Source organism: Podarcis liolepis (genome assembly GCF_965112155.1).
Source record: "Podarcis liolepis genome assembly, chromosome: 10".
Classification (NCBI taxonomy): domain Eukaryota; kingdom Metazoa; phylum Chordata; class Lepidosauria; order Squamata; family Lacertidae; genus Podarcis; species Podarcis liolepis.
In genome coordinates this window covers 46,139,212-46,157,884 of record NC_139562.1, presented here as the reverse complement: position 1 = coordinate 46,157,884, position 18,673 = coordinate 46,139,212, and the positions used below count along the sequence as shown (strand labels likewise).

At 39.7% G+C, this 18,673-nt stretch overlaps 1 protein-coding gene across 5 annotated transcripts in view; it reads left to right on the top strand.

The window, feature by feature from the left end:
* Positions 1–18,673, top strand: part of MSRB3 (methionine sulfoxide reductase B3) — a 58,118-nt gene that overhangs the window by 18,901 nt on the left and 20,544 nt on the right. For all 5 annotated transcript variants that reach the window (XM_083463777.1, XM_083463778.1, XM_083463779.1 and 2 more), the window contains 3 exons: positions 3,438–3,546; positions 7,159–7,236; positions 11,608–11,636. In XM_083463777.1, coding sequence (XP_083319903.1) covers positions 3,438–3,546; positions 7,159–7,236; positions 11,608–11,636 — 216 coding nt within the window. The remainder of the gene's footprint in view (positions 1–3,437; positions 3,547–7,158; positions 7,237–11,607; positions 11,637–18,673) is intronic.

The window sequence follows — 18,673 nt, the reverse complement described above, 5'->3', positions numbered from 1 at the left end:
TTGCATAGGGCAACATTGCCTTGTCTGTGGGTTTTTAACGTTGATCCCCAAACAGGTCAAAACAGTGTTGCATGCATGAGTAATGTAGGTTCTTATTCTGCTTTTAGGTAAACTTCTGAAAGACTTATTAGTGCAAGAAAACAGCAGAGTCTGTGAATGTAAACCTCCACCACTTGACTTCTTAAAATAATCAACATAACGTTGTAAAGCACAAACCTCACTCACAGTTCGGAAACAATATTTATATTTAAGGTTGAGAAGCCAGGATGTAGGAAAATCTTGCTAATTTGTAAGGTGACCTTTAAGTGCACAAAACCCAAATAATTTGTCGCTTATGAAACAGGACATTCCTGCAAAATTTGGGTGAGTACTTACATAGTGAATCTTGTAAGACAAAGAAATCTGGAAGAAAGTCTTTATCTTCCTCCAAAATAAGATTTAAACCAACAATGGGGTTAACAACAATGGTCTTTCAAAGACTCCTATTAAAATGAGGGCTCTGCAGCAATTAATGAGAGAGCTCAAAGTAGAAAACTTGAGTTTTTAAAAGAATGGCAAGATCAAAAGTAATTTCTAATCTGTGAGATAAAAGTTTCTTTCTAGTACCTTGCAAGTTAATAACAAAGCTTCTAATGTCTACTGTTTACTCCAATCAAATACTTTTAAATGTTCTTCTTTCTGCCTGCAAAGGGATAATCAGTAGTGACCAGAAGTGTGTATGTTTAAATTATATATATATATATATATATATATATATGGAAATGGAATAAAGGGGGGGGGGAGAAACATCTTTCCTTAAATTATTTGAAAGCATCTGTTCTTTAAGCTACTTTTTATGAACACTTCTTAGTAATGACTGAAGGTAAAAAAGCAGAAAAGCATCCAATGTTAGGAAATTGCAATCCAATACCATGTAATTTAAACCTGCCGTTTCTTCTCTTGTACTAAATGACATACAGATGGATAACTCTGGTGACTCTACTTTGAGAACACAATTGCTTTCTTTATGAGCATATATCTATTACTAACAAACTTTTATCAAGACTGTTTATTTCTAATCAAGCATAACTCCTTCAGTAATTAGAAAAACTCATTTTGAAAAACATTAGTTTTTCAGACCCAGGCTAACTGTAGACACTTCAAAAGTTTTGATTTTCCTAAAACACCTGTGTGGCTTTTGAATATAATTTTAAATACATGTATTTGTAGCCTAACTTCAGTAGTATATGGCCAATAACTAAAGTTTTTATAGGTTATTTAATGCCTTCCCTCCCCCACCTGCCCATCCAACAACTGGATTCTTTAAAATATATATTTTGTGGTGATTTTGCCTTGTCAAACAACCCCATATTCATTTTGTTAAAAATAATTAAGTTAGATAATTAAATATATTTTGAAAATGTTGACATCTCTATGGTAGCTTTTGTTACGGGAATGGGGCCACAGACCCCCTGGGTGGGCTACGTGGACCCCAGTTGGGAACCACTGGTCTAGCGCAATGTGAGCAAGCATGAATGAGCCACAGCAAACCTTGGGCACATGTATTCCCCTGCCTTCTTCCAGCAGAATAAGTTCAGAATCTTTCACTTCTGCTTTGGGTTTGTTGAAATCATGGCTTCTAGTTGGCTTGTGTCAGACAAACATACTTAATATTAACCACAGTTTGTTGGCTCTGACAAAACAACAAAGTGAGGTGTTGTGTTGTTGTTTAGTCGTGTCTGACTCTTCGTGACCCCCTGGACCAGAGCACGCCAGGCCCTCCTGTCTTCCACTGCCTCCCGCAGTTTGGTCAAACTCATGTTTGTAGCTTTGAGAACACTGTCCAACCATCTCGTCCTCTGTCGTCCCCTTCTCCTTGTGCCCTCCATCTTTCCCAACATCAGAGTCTTTTCCAGGGAGTCTTCTCTACTCATGAGGTGTAGCAAAAGTCAAAGATTCTGAGTTCCTCCTCCTAGTAAAGAAGTGCATAGGGAGAGGCGAAGGAATGTGCAAGGGCTCATTCATGTTGTGCTAAACTGTGGTTTTGAGTAATGTCCAAACACAGCCAATGGCTCTTCCAAATTCTCCCAAATCCTTCCTTATCCTGCTGCTTTCAATAACCTGGTTTTTGTCATTTAACATAGACTGGATCATTTTATTTTGCTTAATCATTTTAATGACTCGGAAGACTGTTAATAAATCACACCACTGCCATCAAATGTACATAACCACTTTGAGGTTTTATTACGATCAAGGGGTGCATAAATCCTGTTAAATAAATAACAACATATTCTATAAGTCAAGGGTCGCCAACTTGGCATCCATGGCTTCAGGGGCACCTTGAGGTCTTCCCCGGAATCTGCAAAGCCCCAGAGCTGACCCACTCACTGCCCTCTTGGTGATGAATTGGTCACCTTTTTATCTTTTGAAAAGTACACAGAGTGGAAAGAGGAGGTGGTTCAAAGAGTGGTCCTTTTTCACTCTCTCTTTCAGCTTTATGTGCTTTTCAAGGTTCAGATTAATTTTACTGGATCTAATGGACTGACTAAAAGTCTTTTTCAAGCAAAATACTTTAATTTCTAGTACAATATACAGAACAAACAAAGTAGCAGGCATGCTACTCCATGTAGCAATAATTTGCAGATTAATACATTAATTCTAAGAGAGATTTCTTTATCTCTCTCAGCAGTAGCAAGTAATACTTTCCAATGCCATTAATATTTTGGATGCTCCTAAGACACAAGAGGAAGTAATCATGAGCAACCTCCAGAGAAAGTATTTCGAGCTTGCAACAGATTTTACAAAAATCAAATTGATGAGGGAGGAAGGCTTATCTGTTTCTTATCAGCAGCAGGCAAACCTTTAAAATACCATTCATTTAGACCTAAAATGCAAATTACAGCTTCCAACTGAAGTGCTGTCAGCTATTCTCTTTGATGCAAAGTAAAATTTTAAACAAAGAAACATTTGTTTCTAAATTAAGGATAGCTAATTACAAAACTTTCAAGTTTCACTGAATTGTGTTTAAACATCATATGCCCATTACCTTTATATCTACCGTTTCTTGCAAATACAAAGGCTGTGCTCCTAAGCATATTTAAAGTTCCATTATGTTTAGGCTCAGGTTGTCGCCTTTTTGTGAATGATTGTGTGAATGTAGAATCTTGCCGATGGTTGTGACTTTTCTGCATTCAGAAGGCTTTGGCTGTATCACATGATCACTGTTCCAATGGAGTCACCCCCCTCCCCCTTGTGAACAGCAGACTTTTATTATTATTATTATTTTTTAAAAAAAGTTGGATTTGAAGAAGCCACCAGCTGAGGCACTCTAATATATTAGAAGCTGATCTGGTCACTGGGAAAGCAAACGCAGAAGCTGTGTTTTGGCTAGAAGCCAAAGCTATTGTTCAGGATTTCAACTAAAAAGACCCCTTCTCCTGTATCCTCTCCCTTTGCAGGGTCACGTCGGGATAAAAAGAACTGTAAGGTGGTCTTCTCCCAGCAAGAACTGCGGAAGCGGCTGACACCTTTGCAATACCATGTTACTCAGGAGAAAGGGACTGAGAGGTAAGGTATGGCCATGTGGTCAATGAGAAACACAGGCCGCTCCTCTTTGAATCTGCTGCTGTTTTCTCCTCAGCTGACAGCTTCAAGAAATTTAGCACTTGTTTACTAACTTATACAAATTAACACCACCAAACCAGACAGGAATTTGCGGCGGGGAGGGCAAGGTCACGGACTTCATAAATATAAAATGAACGCTATTCTGTCCCTTAGCTTCTTCTTGGGGTCTGTTTTCAGTTTACTACAAAATGTGTGGAAGTAATGGCAGTTAAGAGAGTCTTTTGTTGTTGTTGTTTTGGGGGAGGAGGGTGGAGACACCACAGTAAGCAGAACCATAAGGGAAATAGCCCTGTGCCATTTAAAGGTGAAGTTTTGAAGGTGGTCATTGTATGTACAGACAGTTTGGCTGGGGGTCGGCGAGAGTAAGAAGGTAGCCTATTTTCATTCCTCTTCCACTTTCTGTATTGAAGCACATGTGGAGAAAGTATTTATTGGCTCATTTGTGGCTGGAATGTCAAATATTTTCAATAACTGCCCTCACACGGCTTTAGACCTTGAAAGCAAGCTCTAAATCCTAGAGAAGGTTTTGGGGCGGGGGGGGAGAGAGACAAGAGAGCTAATTCCTAAGGCTCTCGCCGTGAATATAATTTATCTCAGCTGATTTCTAGAATGAGGAGGAGGAGGCGGTCACCTCGGTCAATGTCTATTTTGCTACATGCAGGTTCGATCCCCATTCAGCTCAGTTGCATATTCCTGCAGGGTTGGACTAGATGATTCTCAGGGTCCCTTTCAACTCTTCAGTTCTATGATTCTCTGTTTCTTCTGACCATGGAGTTTAAAGTCAGGCTTCTGTTCCAATAGCAATAGTAGTAGTAGTAGTAGTAGTAGTAGTAGTCGTAGTAGTAGTAGTAGTAATAATAATAATAATAATAATAATAATAATAATAATAATAATAATTTATACCCCGTCTATCTTGCTGGGTTTCCCCACCCACTCTGGGTGGCTCCCAACAGAATACTAAAAACACGATAAAAGATCAAACATTAAAAACTTCCCTAAACAGGGCTGCTTTCAGCTGTCTTCTAAAAGTCAGATACAGTGATACCTCAGGTTAAGTACTTAATTCTTTCCGGAGGTCCGTACTTAATCTGAAAGTGTTCTTAACCTGAAGCACCACTTTAGCTAATGGGGCCTCCCGCTGCTGCCATGCTGCCGGAGCATGATTTCTGTTCTCATCCTGAAGCAAAGTTCTTAGCCTAAAGCACTATTTCTGGGTTAGTGGAGTCTGTAACCTGAAGCGTATGTAACCTGAAGCGTATGTAACCCGAGGTACCACTGTAGTTGTTTATTTCCTTGACATCTGGTGGGAGGCCGTTCCACAGGGCGGGCGCCACTACCGAGAAGGCCCTCTGCCTGGTTCCCTGTCACCTCACTTCTCGCAGTGAGGGAACCTCCAGAAGACCCTCGGCACTGGACCTCAGTGTCTGGGCAGAATGATGGGGGTGGAGACGCTCCTTCAGGTATACTGGGCCGAGGCCATTTAGGGCTTTAAAGATCAGCACCAACACTTTGAATTGTGCCCGGAAACGTACCGGGAGCCAATGTAGGTCTTTCAGGACCGGTGTTAATATGCAATCTTTCATTCTACTCCCATTTCCCAAAAACCTCCTTTGCCACATGTGGGGTCCTGTTTAATTGGCAACAGTCTTCCTGTCGGAGTCGCCTTTTTACTAGATTTTCTGAATGGGGATCACTGGCACAAGGTTGTCTGTACCCCCACAACAAACTGGTGGTGGTGCTTTCCTCCAGCTCAGTAGGCCTTCCAGGCAAGTCGTTTACTGTTGTGTAGAAGATTAGCAAAAATGATTTAGTGTGCACAAACAACCAGGGTTTAGGTCATTTTTTAAAATCCTGTTTATAAAAAAAATATATTGGACCCCCATAAAAAGGGCGAAAAGATAATAAAAACAAGCTGCAGAACACATAGACTTTTTGTTGGAATAGCACAGCTGAATTGTATTAGTTGAATGACCTCCTAGCCTTTAAGATTGTTAACTTAGAAAAATATTCCCTTAAAGCAGTAATATTCCTTTTCAAATAAAAATATAGAGCTCACACAGCTTGAAATCATGGGCCAGTTTTCTTCTCCTCCTTTTCTGTTTGATTCTCTTGGTAGTCCTGCCCAATCTCCCACAAAGATCTTGCACTACTGCATAGTTTAATGCAAAAGATCAAGACTATGATATGGAAATGTTGTTAAGATGTTTAGTATTGAGGTTTATTTTAAAATTACCATAATGTTCAGGTGCAAAAAAAAGAGAGAAAAGGGCTTGATCGAAAACGTCTAGCTACTTGTAAGCAATTCTGTACTTTGACATCTGAACAATAGTTTCTTTTCATAAACAGGACACATTTATGTTGCTGTTCAGATTTTAATATGCACCTTTTTTGTTTCTGAAGGAAGAACAATAATTCGCAAACCATGAAGTAGCATTTATATTGGAATATACCGTATTGGCCTGAATATAAGCCACACTTTTCCCCCAAATTCCGACTGTGAAAAGTTAAAGTGCGGCTTAAATTCGCAGCCTTACAAAAATTGGCTTTTACAGTATTGCTGCTGAAACAGACATCTGGTAAAATAGAATGAGTGCAGGCATAATTTTAAGGGAGTGGAGTATATTCAGGTATTGTCTTTTTTTCTCCCCCCCCTCTTGAATTTTAAAGGTGTGGCTTATTTGCGGGTGCGGCTTATATTCGGGTCAATATGGTATACGAGTTGAACATAACAATTTCAGTGTTAACGCAATGAGAGTTCCCTGTTTGGGTGTCATAATTTTGTTTGATATGCATTTTGTTGTAATGTTAATGAAATGAAGTTCTAACAAAAATTCTTTCAAAGCGTTAATTCTGTAATGCAACTGCAAGCTATCACTCTACTTTGGAACACATTTTTAAAATAAAAACCTGACTAGCTTTTCAGATACCTTTTAATTGCATAACTTTCTAAAGAAATGCCTGAAGTAACTGATATTACAGTCTGAAGTCTTGTTTTTTCTGTTATATTTTACTCCAAGAAGACCCATTTATCCTAAATAGAACCCAATAAGGCAAACATTTATGTACAAAATATTTTTTTCAATGTGTTCCCATTGAGATCCCAAGATGAAATTTTGTAGGTAGATCTTAGAAATATTAAATAGTCAATACATTTTTTTAAAAAATCTTTAATCATATTTGTAATCACTTTTTTTAAAAAAAATGTAACTTAAATTTAAAATTTAAAGTAAGTCCACCTTACTTTAATATGTGGCATATCATTATAAGCCCCTGAAGTTCTGAAGAGATTGGTGTTTTTAGTTCTGACGTATCTCAATGCTGGGCTGAGTTTTTAAGGTTTTAGTGTAGTCCGACAAGGCCAAAATTGACATTTTTTTGAAATTTCAAACCCTCATAACTCAAAAAAGGGATGAGATAAAAAGCTAAAATTTTAGATTTAAACTTAGTTTTAATATTTAATATTAAGAAAATTGGATGACATGAGGTTATAAAGTTGGACAACTTGATATGAAATAACCTGTTTGCTAAAGTACTGTGTTGCTGCTTTGTTCTAGTGCCTTTGAAGGAGAATACACACATCACAAAGCTCATGGAATATACAAATGTGTTGTTTGTGGAACTCCTTTGTTCAAGTGAGTAAATTAAACATAGTTACAAAATAATGGTGGCTCTGGTTTTTTGAGTGTTACATATGTGCTGTAGAAGTGGATGTTAAGGTATTGGTCTTGTACTTCATACTGATCTCACTATGGCTGGTGGGAGTTGCAGTCCACAATGTGTGGAGGGCACCAGGTTGGGAAAAGCTGCCCTGAACAGAAGCAGCACAACTGAACTCCTTGTTGATGGAGAATCTCAAGGGCTACATCAAAACTCAACTGTAGCCCGTGCAAGTAAGACTCGTCTTCAATTCATACTGGATCAAGATTCACGCAGAGCAAATCAGCAGTGCAGACACATTGTAATAGAACCAAAGACACTGGGCTTTATGTGAGCATAGACTAAAGGATGATATAAAAAGCACCAGATTCCTTACCATCATAAACAAGAATTTAAACCTATGTTGGAAGTTCATAGTCTAGCATTCATTACATTTCTCCATACAGAGTCAGGGTCATCATTATAGCCTCTGCTATATTTGAAGAACCATCACAATTGTGAAATATGGGCAACAGAATTTGGCTTCCTTCCCATCCCCTGAACTCCATGTTTCTGAGAGTTGCTGTTAATTTTTTGTTCTTTGCACCATTGTAGTCTGTAACTATGTCATCATGACCTGTGAACCAGTTATTTTTGCCAGGAAAGGGAGAATGGTTCTTCAGCACTAAGATTAACAAACTTCACCTTTAATAGATCTGATTTATGCTGCTTCATTACTGTGTGGCACGTAAGGTCAAGGAACACATGAATTTTGCTCTGTAGATGAAAGACCTGAGGTTTCTTGGTACACGTTTAAAATAGAATTCTCCCCTTATCAGCAAGGAACCAGTGAAACTCAATCTCACTCTTCATTTAATTTGATCGTTCCAGCAACTTGAAAAGCTACAAAGTATTTAATTGTGACCACCACCACCACTTTTCTATAACGAAATGTGGCATAGTCATAAAATTATTGCCCAGAAAAATCCAGCTTTACATTTGCAAAAATGCAACTGAGAGTCATTTGCTTAGGAAATTTACCCACAGATCTCTGAACATCTGAAGTGGGGGTAATCTTGGCTTTCCCTGTAATCTTCCTACAGGTAGTTGTGCTATGAGTCCCTGTTACAATAAAAAAAAATGCTTTGTTTCCTAATGAATTGTTTTATAGAAACTTGAAGAAAGAGCCCTTTTCTTGCAGAAAGAGCCCTTTGCCTGAGCTTTGTAGCTTGTGGAATGGGGGAATTGCAGGACCTGAGATGCAGAGTGGGCCACACCCCTGCCTGATTTGGGAGGGGAAAGTTTGATTTTATAGTTTTAACTGATTTTTATCTTTTATACCTTTGCAAACTGCTTAGAGACTATTGTAGCTGAATAGTATATAAATTGTTTAAACACAGACACAAAAAGCAGGAAGCCTGACTACTTAAACCATCCATGCCCTGAGGATCAGGCAGTTAGGGGTTTCTTCTGCACCTCATTTGACATGTCATTGTGGGGCATGGTTTTCACCTTTCGCAGGGCAATGGGCTGGGGTGGAGGTATGTGGTAGATCAGGCATAGGCAAACTCCGGCCCTCCAGATGTTTGGGACTACAATTCCCATCATCCCTGACCACTGGTCCTGTTAGCTAGGGATGGTGGGAATTGTAGTCCCAAACATCTGGAGGGCCAGAGTTTGCCTATGCCTGTGATAGATGTCTAATTTAGCTAATTTTATTTTTGTTTCATCACAACTTGGCCTCTGGACTAGTGGTGAAGGAAGAGCCAGTTAGAAGTAGGACAGAAGAAATGTAACAGGATTCGGTAAGGGAATTTAGCAAAGCTGGCAGTGTCTATTTAATACTTAACTGGTTTACAAAATAACAAATATATATGAAAAACTGTGGTACAGTGCAATGCAATATTAAGCAGAACTACAATGCAGTGCAGTAAAATAATAAGTTTAACCCCCTCCGTTCACCAACCCTGCCTATCTGCCAACCTCCTCTACCTTCATCTATTATCCCCTCAAAGTTTCCCTATGCATTTGATAAGAATGGGCACAATCCAGCTGCCTTTTGTCTGCTCCCTACCACCTTGCCCACATGCTACCCCCTGCACAGGAGCTGCTTGCCACCAGGGGTGACAACTTGAATTTTTTTTTTTTCGGGGGGGGGAGGTAAGCCCTGCCCCACATTATTGATCACATGATGTGGTGCATGCACACCATTTGAATGACAATTCCCATTAACTTTGGGGTCCCTGCCCCCCCTCAAATATTTTATGGGGGGGGCAAAGACCCCTCAGCCCCTAGGTGTTGGCTCCAATGCAAACCACCAGCCACTTTTCCCCATTGGCAGCCATCGGCTTTCTTTTGTATAAAGTATAGGGGTATATATTTGCTTTCACAGCAGGATCACCCCCTAAAACTCTGCCTATGGCATCTGCCTATATACTAATAATGGCTCTATTAAGTTGTCAGTCCTCATGTTGCAAGTGTGACAGCACTAGTTAGGCATATTTGTTTAGGAAATATCTGATACACAAATGGGAAATGATGTAGCCTGATTTGAATCAAAATTGCCCTGCTTGTGGGAGAGCTTACAAAACGAATTCTGCGGGGCTTGTACAGGAAAATGTCCTGTGGATTGTGCCCAAAAGAAACAAAAGTTGGCAGTAAGATTGCTGTCAGAATTCTTTTTTTATTATTATTATAAAAAATACACTATTTATACCCTCAGAGTAATGTGTGAAATTTATGGCTATATAGCAGGCTCACTGAGTTCTGTATACCCACTCACCCGTTCGTGGCCTTGAGCAGGCAATATTCTCTTTACTGGAAGGGTGTTCACTTGTAATGGAGATTAATGCTTTGATTCATGTTGCTGGTGCACTGTTCAGTACTATTAGAATATATTTTTGGCTAAAAATCTTTGCTTCTTTTCCCACCCTTTGAACATATTGAGGGTTTCTTAGTGGAACAAAGCAACCATTTTCCATATATACTGCCCCTTTTTTCCCTTGGCTTTTCCGACTCTTTCCATCGCCATCTAATGACTTATTCCAGTTAACTTGAAGTTATGGGTTTAAAAAAATAAATTTATAGTGCTTTGCACTAATTTGTTTTTGGGTGGAGGATTTTTATGTTTAACACAGAACAGTTTGCAATTGTTGCTTTGGTGAAAGACCTGTACAACTCCCCAAAGCGCACCAATGTCTTCTTGTGGGTTCAAGGAATCTGATATTTCCTACGTGGCTTGGGTGCACTTCCCTATATTCCTTAGGGCAGGGGTGGGAAATCTGTGGCACCTCCAGGTTGTGGGTCTCCCATCAGCCCCAAGCAGCATGGCTTGTGGTCAGGGATGTTGGGGGTTGTAGTTCAACAATATCTGTAGGGCCATAGATTCTCCATCACCACCTTAATAAATACTGCTACAGAAATAACAGGCTTTAGGAAGATTCCTACCAATCAGCACTTATAACTTGCTGTGGCAGGGTGTGTGCGTGCGCGCATATGTGTATAAACACTCACACACACACACCACTGATGGTTAATTTGTGATATAATTCTGGCTAGAGTATGCCCACTAATTGGTTTGAGAGTTAGACCTAGACAATGCTTCTTATAGCTGTTTCTTCGGATAGGACTAGTCATAGGGTTAATTCTGCTTGACAGCACTTCAGCAGCATCTTGAAAGCAATTACCCAACTTGCGTTTTCCCACAGCTGAATTGAGAGCTTCAAAGGCTTCTGAGTTTAGAACTATCATTAAGCTATATCTGAAACATGATGTTCCCACAAAGGCTAATTTCCCCTCTGTTCCCCACTCCTCCCACTCATTATTAAATCTACAGCCTACTGGGTTCTTTTGTGGTATGCTAAACACATAAGATATCATGTAATAAACAGGCAAAATTGGTAGTATAGAATGGGCATGGTAATTGTATGTTTTGTGTGTACTAGTCTCTTGTTCTCTGGGTTTTCCAGCCTTCTCTGTTCTTAAGGGAAACAACCATTTATTTACTGAGGGGACAGATTAACATGCACATTGATTAAAACTGTCTTATGATGCTTTCCAAAGAAATAAATCTGACAAGTGTGATGATAGAGGATAAATGACATGGTGTTTGTAACTCTCACAATGTATTTCTTCTATTTTTAACTTTATGGAGAGGGGTTGTGGGGTTTTTTTGTGTTCTGTGATTATTGATCAAGGTTTCTAATGTAAAAATACACTGAGAATATGTTTAGGAACAAATGTGTTTACAGATGAGGTGCATTAATATATAAATTTGCTATTTGTACTTCAGTCATGGCTTTCTCATGACATAAACAGTTCTTTATCATTAAAGGATTCCCCCCCCCCTCTTTCTCTCTCTATTTTAGATCAGAAACAAAGTTTGACTCCAATTCAGGTATGTTTAGGTTTACATTTTTATGTTGACTGTATGCTGTTTTCATGTTGTTCCCCAAAGAGTAATTTATCAGTTCAAGTGCAGTCTTAACTTTAAACAGTCTGGAACAAGCCAATCTTTTGAATAATCTCAGGTTTCAGATTGCCTTAAACAGTGCTATTACTGTGAATGGCAGTGCTTTTATTCCTTTCATAGCTTCAAGTCTCTTTAATTTTACTCTTTTATGTTAAAATGATTGCAAGGAAACCATGTCAGTTCTGCATTAGGTTTTGAATGATATAGCAGGCTGGGAGAAGCGGACTTTGGGAATATTGACTGTTTTAAAAGGATATTTTTCTTCCTGGAGGACAAAGCTATTTCACGGGCATGAAGTCTGAGCAGCCAATACATCAGGAAACAGGTTATTTGTCACCAAATTTTCATGACATGTCCATGTATACTTGCATGCCAGACAAGGCTATAGATTTCTCTCTAGGTGGTTAATTTAAATGTCTGTTTCTTTTAGATATATAAGAAATATTGATGTCATAGGCTCTAAAAAGCAGAACATTCCAAAAGTTAATTTAAATTGAGCAGGAGAAAGTATGCATTCTAGCAAACTGGCTGACTTTCTTAAATCAAGGGTGGTGGTAGAAGAATCTGAGTTGCATTTCCTTCAGCACAGTTTAGTGGTAAAATCTTCTTTCCTGCTGAGAAGTTGAAGTGGCTTCCCTATAATTAAAGCTCTCTGAATTCTTTGACAGAGGCTTTCCATTTAGATTTTTCAGTGATTGTGTTTAGCCTTACTATGAGAATTATCAGGCAGCAGCACCTTGAAACAGTTTACTTGTGTCTACATGTGTTAATTCAGAACTGAGAACACTGTGCTATATCTTATATACAATATGTTGAACAGACTTGCCCAGTTAAAACAATAAATCTTTGTAATGCTGCTGTAAATTCATTGCATTTTGTGCCCAAGGGGTGAGTTAGCGCTGCATAATAGCCCTTAATTATGGGAAGGATCCCTAGATCTGTGGAGATCTGAATCTTCAGCCATCACAAGAACTCTGAAATTCTGGAATATGGCTGTAGACCAGGGACAGGCATAGCCAAACTCTGCCCTCCAGATGTTTTGGGACTACAACTCCCATCATCCCTGACCACTGGTCTTGTTAGCTAGGGATGATGGGAGTTGTAGTCCCAAAACATCTGGAGAGCCGAGTTTGCCTATTCCTGACCAGGGATGTGGAAGAAGTCATGGCCCTCTCAAAAGTTATTGAATTCTAATTCCCATCAGGCCCAGCCAGCATGGCCAATTGTTAGGGAGGATAGGCACTGTAGTTCAGCAGCATCCAGAGGACTGCCAGTTCCCCACCCCTGATTGCCAGGCTTTATAGCCTTTAGTGTATATGTGCGTATCTTACTGGGAAGTACACCTGAAACATAGCTATGCATCCTTACCTGTTCTTGCAGCCCCCTTCTTATAATTATGTGGTTGTAGTAGTAGCTGCTACAACATGGCTGTTTCCTTTGACATTAAGGTAATGAAGAAACCCCAGGGCAGTAGACAGTAGATGGAAGAGATGCATAGTAGCTTCTTCAAACATGGCCTATGGTCTTCCATGATACTCAGCAGGGCACAGAGCCATCTTTACCTGGGGGTGCAATGGGTGCGGGGCACCCGGGTGCCGAATTCTGGGGGGCTCAAGCCGCCCGCCGCTGAAACCGCCTAAGCTCTTAACTATCTACCTGTTATGAAATAATGAATCATTTTGATCAAGCTAGAAAAACAAAATACATATATACCCAGGTATTACCGAAATGTTTCACTAAAGGACTTTCAGCTTTGTGTGCTCATTTAGCCAAGATGGCTGCGCCAGCGGCTGCGCTTGTCGTTCACAACGGCGGCGCTTGTCATTCACAATGGGCAGGCGAAATTAACTCTTACATCAAAATATTATGTTATGTTTTGTATTGAGCTGCCATGCGGCAGCGGGGTCAGTGGCACCTTTGACACGACTGATGTTTCTCCTAAGTAGGTGCCTAAACAATACTTATAAGTTTAAGTGTGGTGGTGTTGTATACTTAAGTATAAGTGTATTGTAAATAAATGAGCAGATAAAAAAGTTTGTTTCTTTCCCCCCCCCTTCTTTCGTAAATAAGAGATAAGGCGTAAGCATGGTGTCTGACATAAGCATAATAAAAGTTAATTTGGGGGCTAAACTAAATCTAGGGGCACTGGTCGGATCTTTGCACCCCGGCGGTGCAAATGCTGAAGACAGCGCTGGCAGGGTAGGTGGTAGCTGTATTGCAGTTGCTCTGGTTCCTCCACAGGAAGAAGTGGGCTGGAGACCACATTTAGGCTTTATCATAAGATATGGAATAAGCTGGGGAGAGAGAGACAGAGAGAGAGATGCTTATTATCATTGACCTCAGAATTGTGGGAATATCCTAGCAGGTTTTCTCAATTCCTGGATAGAATATGACAATTTTGATGAATAAGTCTACTTGTTTTACTTTTTCTTGGGTCTGCTATTACAATTTCTAGCTCATTTAATTAAAGAGGCTCAATTCTTGAATACTGTTTTTGTTGCTCTGCTTCTGAACACTAGTCTAGAGCACACATTTTCTCCTTCCTTGGACAATTCCCTCTGTTGGAGAGGAAATGTATTTGGAAAACCCATTTATAAGGCACAAATAACTTGATAATTTCTGTGATTTTTTATTTTTGTGTGGTGAAAATAACATGAAGAATTACACAGATTTATTTCCTTGTAATAAAAGCAGAGTCTGGCATGCAGTTATGAAAGGACCAATTTATTAATTTCAGCTACAAAATCTGGAAACCTCGTACAGGGCTGAAAGACTGAGGAAAACATTGTCTATGCGACATGAATTTGAACCGAACATTTAACTTCAAAGTGAAACAAAAAATTAAATTAATGTTTGATATTCATCATGCAAATGGCTATAACATCTGTACAGAAATGCACATTCTTCACTTTGATGACCAGAAGTTTATTTACTTTAGTAACACTGTAATCTTTTGCTGAAAGAAATTCGTCACTCAATGTAGATACTCTTGTGTAAGAAAACAATTATATTATTTTCTGTTTTTGAAACTTAGAGTCATAGAATAAACTGATGCATAGATTAAAATGTTGCACTATACTTTTAACTTTAAAGAGGTAAGAAATTGAACTAATCAGCATTTCATAAATAGCTGATTGAAGGGAAAGAGGTACTTCTATGGAAATCCATCTTGCCTTGTGGGGAAAAGATTTAAGAGGACAAAGAGTAGTTGCTGGCAAGCAGGAATCACGCTAATATTCTCTAGTAATAACAATAACAATAAATAATAATTTTATTATTTATACTGGGCTGAGGCCGTTTAGGGCTTTAAAGGTCAGCAGCAACACTTTGAATTGTGCTCGGAAACGTACTGGGAGCCAATGTAGGTGTTTCAGGACTGGTGTTATGTGGTCTTGGCAGCCACTCCCAGTCACCAGTCTAGCTGCTGCACTCTGGATTAATTGTAGTTTAAGGGTCACTTTCAAAAGGACTGTGTCTCATATATATTGTACTTATGATGTTATTAATGCTTTATTATTTATCCCAGTAACATCTTTTGTCCAGTATTCTGCAACTTATATAGGTTGGTTTCATATGTGCAGTTTGGGTTTCCTTGTGAGTGATGAGAGAGATATCTTTCTTTAGTAGCATTATCTATCTCAAGTAATGTGCTGAAGCTTCCAGAGCCATTGGACAGCAGGGAGTGCATTGCTTCCAAGAGACCACAGTGGAGAAACAAGTTGTGCAGTTCTTACAGTGGAGTTCTGTGTTTGTTTACTTGGATGTATGTCACGTTGTGCCAGACTATGAAAGAAAATGTTTATTTAGTTTTTGATGACTGCATCTCTACTTTGATCAGAATTTCACTATGTTAATGATGATATATGCGTCTTCTTCCTTCTTTGGCGACCACTCATAGCTGAGTAAGATTGTCTTCCACGAACACAGCCTTAACGGTATGTCCCTAGGTAACTGTGGAGGCCAGTTCTGGATCCACACGTCCTTCCACAGTGGGGACATAGGTTTCCGGGCAGGAATTGATCATGGTGAGGGTTTGCCAAATGTGCCTTCCTCTTAGCTTGTTTCTCTCTTTCGTCCTGAGTTCGAGTGTCTTCAAAGTCCATGACACTTTTGGTAAAGGCTGTTCTCCAGTTGGAGTGCTCGCAGGCCAGTGTTTCCCAGTTGTCTGTGTTTATACTACATTTTTTTAGATTTGCCTTGAGAATTTAAACTTCTTTTGTTGGTCACCAGCATTAAGCTTTCCATTTTTAAGTTCAGAATAGAGTAGTTGCTTTGGAAGACGATAATCAGGAATTCAAACAACATGACCAGTCCAACGAAGTTGATGTTGAAGAATCATTGCTTCAGCACTGGTGATCTTTGCTTCTTCCAGTACACTGGTATTAGTTTGCCCATCTTGCCACGTGAAGTTGTTGTGTAAGTTCAATTCCGCCCACTTTACAGACTTCCGCAGGTCCACTGGCTTTGTTGTTTTTCATTTGGTTAATAGCTGTACACAGCTCTCCCAGATTTGGAGATACTGCAAGCTCATCTATAATTTGTTTTTGTGGAATTTGTGAGAGGACCTCGGCAGCTACGGGGCAGTTGCGGTTAAGGAGATGCTGGTAATGTTCCTTCCAGTTCAGTTCAATAACTTCTTTATATTTTAGAAGTGTAGTACCATCTGTTGAGTGTAGGGGGCATATGCCATGATTTATTGGGCCATAGATGGTCTTTGTGGCTTTAAAGAAACTCTGTGCATCATGAGTGTTGGCTAAGTACTGGATCTCTTGAACTTTTTTTTTTTTTTAATCCACCAGGTGTTCTTTAGTTCTCTGGTTCTTCTTTGAACCTCAGACATAGCGTTGGCATTTTTCTTAGTGGTGCAGTTTCTACCTCTTTGCCAGATCTGAAAGGCCTTCCTTTTCTTGTCAGTAATGCGTTCAATCTCACTATTGAATCTCATCAAACCAGTTCTAGTGTTTCTTGGTTTGGTATCCGTTAGTTTGTTCACAGGCTGCAATAATGGATGTTTATAGCTTAGTCCAGTGTTCCTTAATGTTATCAGGGAACTCCAAAAGCAGGTTGTCCTTACAAGTCATATGGAGGCAATCCTGCTTAATAGGATTTGAAGGGCTTGAGTGTTCATTTTGCGCCCTGGTTTACTCCCTTGGAGCCTGCGTTGAGGTATAATCTTGATAGCCATCGTGGTATGTATTAATTGGAGATCTGTCCAGCAGTCGTTGGCACTCGTCATAGCTCTGGTAAGGAGCACATTATAGCAATCTTCAGCTCAATTACATAGTCTAAGAGGTGCCAGTGGTTTGACCGAGAGTGCTTCCATGATATATGCAGAAGTATGCTCAAGTGAGTTCAGTGGAACTTACTGCAAAGTAAGGGTCCATAGGACTGCATTTTTGTTGTGGCAAAAGTGCTTGTGGAGTCCACTTGGAGTTAACCTACATACAGATGCAAAGGCCAGGAACTATGCAGCATAGAAATAGGCTTGTGGTATTTCTGTGCAGAGTGCATTTTTATGCAAGATAAGAACAGAGTGACCCATTCACAACAGCAGTGCTTGGGACTGTTTCCATAATATTGTTGTGAATAGATCACTCTGTTCTTAACTTGTAGATGTTTGGGCTCTACATAGAAATATGACGTATCTCTTGTTATCCTTTGCATTTTTCTGTACCTGAAACCTTTTGTCTGAATCCCAGACATGACTACTTGGCCCTATTGTGTCCAGCGAGGCTTACACATTGATCACACATTGATCACACTGGCTACAACCCTCCTACTCCACAATGTGGGTGCTTTTTTATACTCTCTTGTGTGACTGCAAAATTAATCTCCATACCTTTTAATGAAAAATCAGGATCTTGTTCTGAGATCTGAGAGCTCAGGGTGGAATATATGGATAAAATTAACAATATAATATCCCAACCATCTCTTTATTGTTAGAACTAATAATGTCAGTTCTGGGATGCAGATGGGGATCTACCTTTAAACAAAAATGTGGCATGGATTGATAGGTTTCTTGGGGTCCTCAGCCCTTTCATGTATTTTTAGACAATAGGGATGTGTGGCATAAGGTGTGGAAATTTGAATCTTCAAGGCCTGTTTTGATTCTCGCATCTGGACAGGCTTGCAAGGTGTTTTGAAAGCCTTCTGTGAGAACTTTGCCTTGCTGGTGTTTGGAAATCAGGCATTTCCCCTGAAACAGATTGTCTTGATGGCTCCTCACCCTCTCCCCTGCGGAGATGTGGACTGTGTGTTACCTCTTCAGTAGTTTTATAGAGGGAATCCTACTGAGTGCACCTGGCATTTATGGACAATTACATCAGGGGCATGTGCAAACCTTTTGGTATGCTTGAGTTTTTCAAGTGATGGAAATGCATCACTCCTTTTTGGTTTGTAGAGGAGCTTGTGCCTAAGAAATGAAACCGTTTCCCATAGTGGAAACAAGTGTGCAAAAGAACTGAAGCCCAAGAAGAGAATCTTGAAAGATGGGCACCAACTTTGTGAGCATGTGAAAAGTTTAGAAGATGGTTACATGTGGATGGCATGGAGATGCTCAAGAGATGGTACTGGGGCCAGGCCACTTAGTTTCTTCTGAGTCCCCTGTAGGACAGAGTTCTCTAGGGTGAAGGCTTATAAAGGAGAAACTTGAACACTAACAAATCACAGTTTCCTTTGGAGCCCTTGCAAGTGGGTACAGAGTAAGTAAACTGAGGTTGTGAGCAAAATACAAAAATTGAGAACACCAAAAACTGAACCGAACATCAGTTCTAATTGGAGATTCCTCTAAAAGTGTGTGTGTGAGAGGTTGTAATTGTGGGTGGGGAGCACTGTTCTCTGGTGCATCTTTTGCCTTTTAAGGATACCTATTTATCTTTACCTATGATCCGCTTCCTTATTTGTAAATAATACAAACATTACAAAGGCACTAGAGCTCTGCAGCTGGACTTCTGGATTCTGCA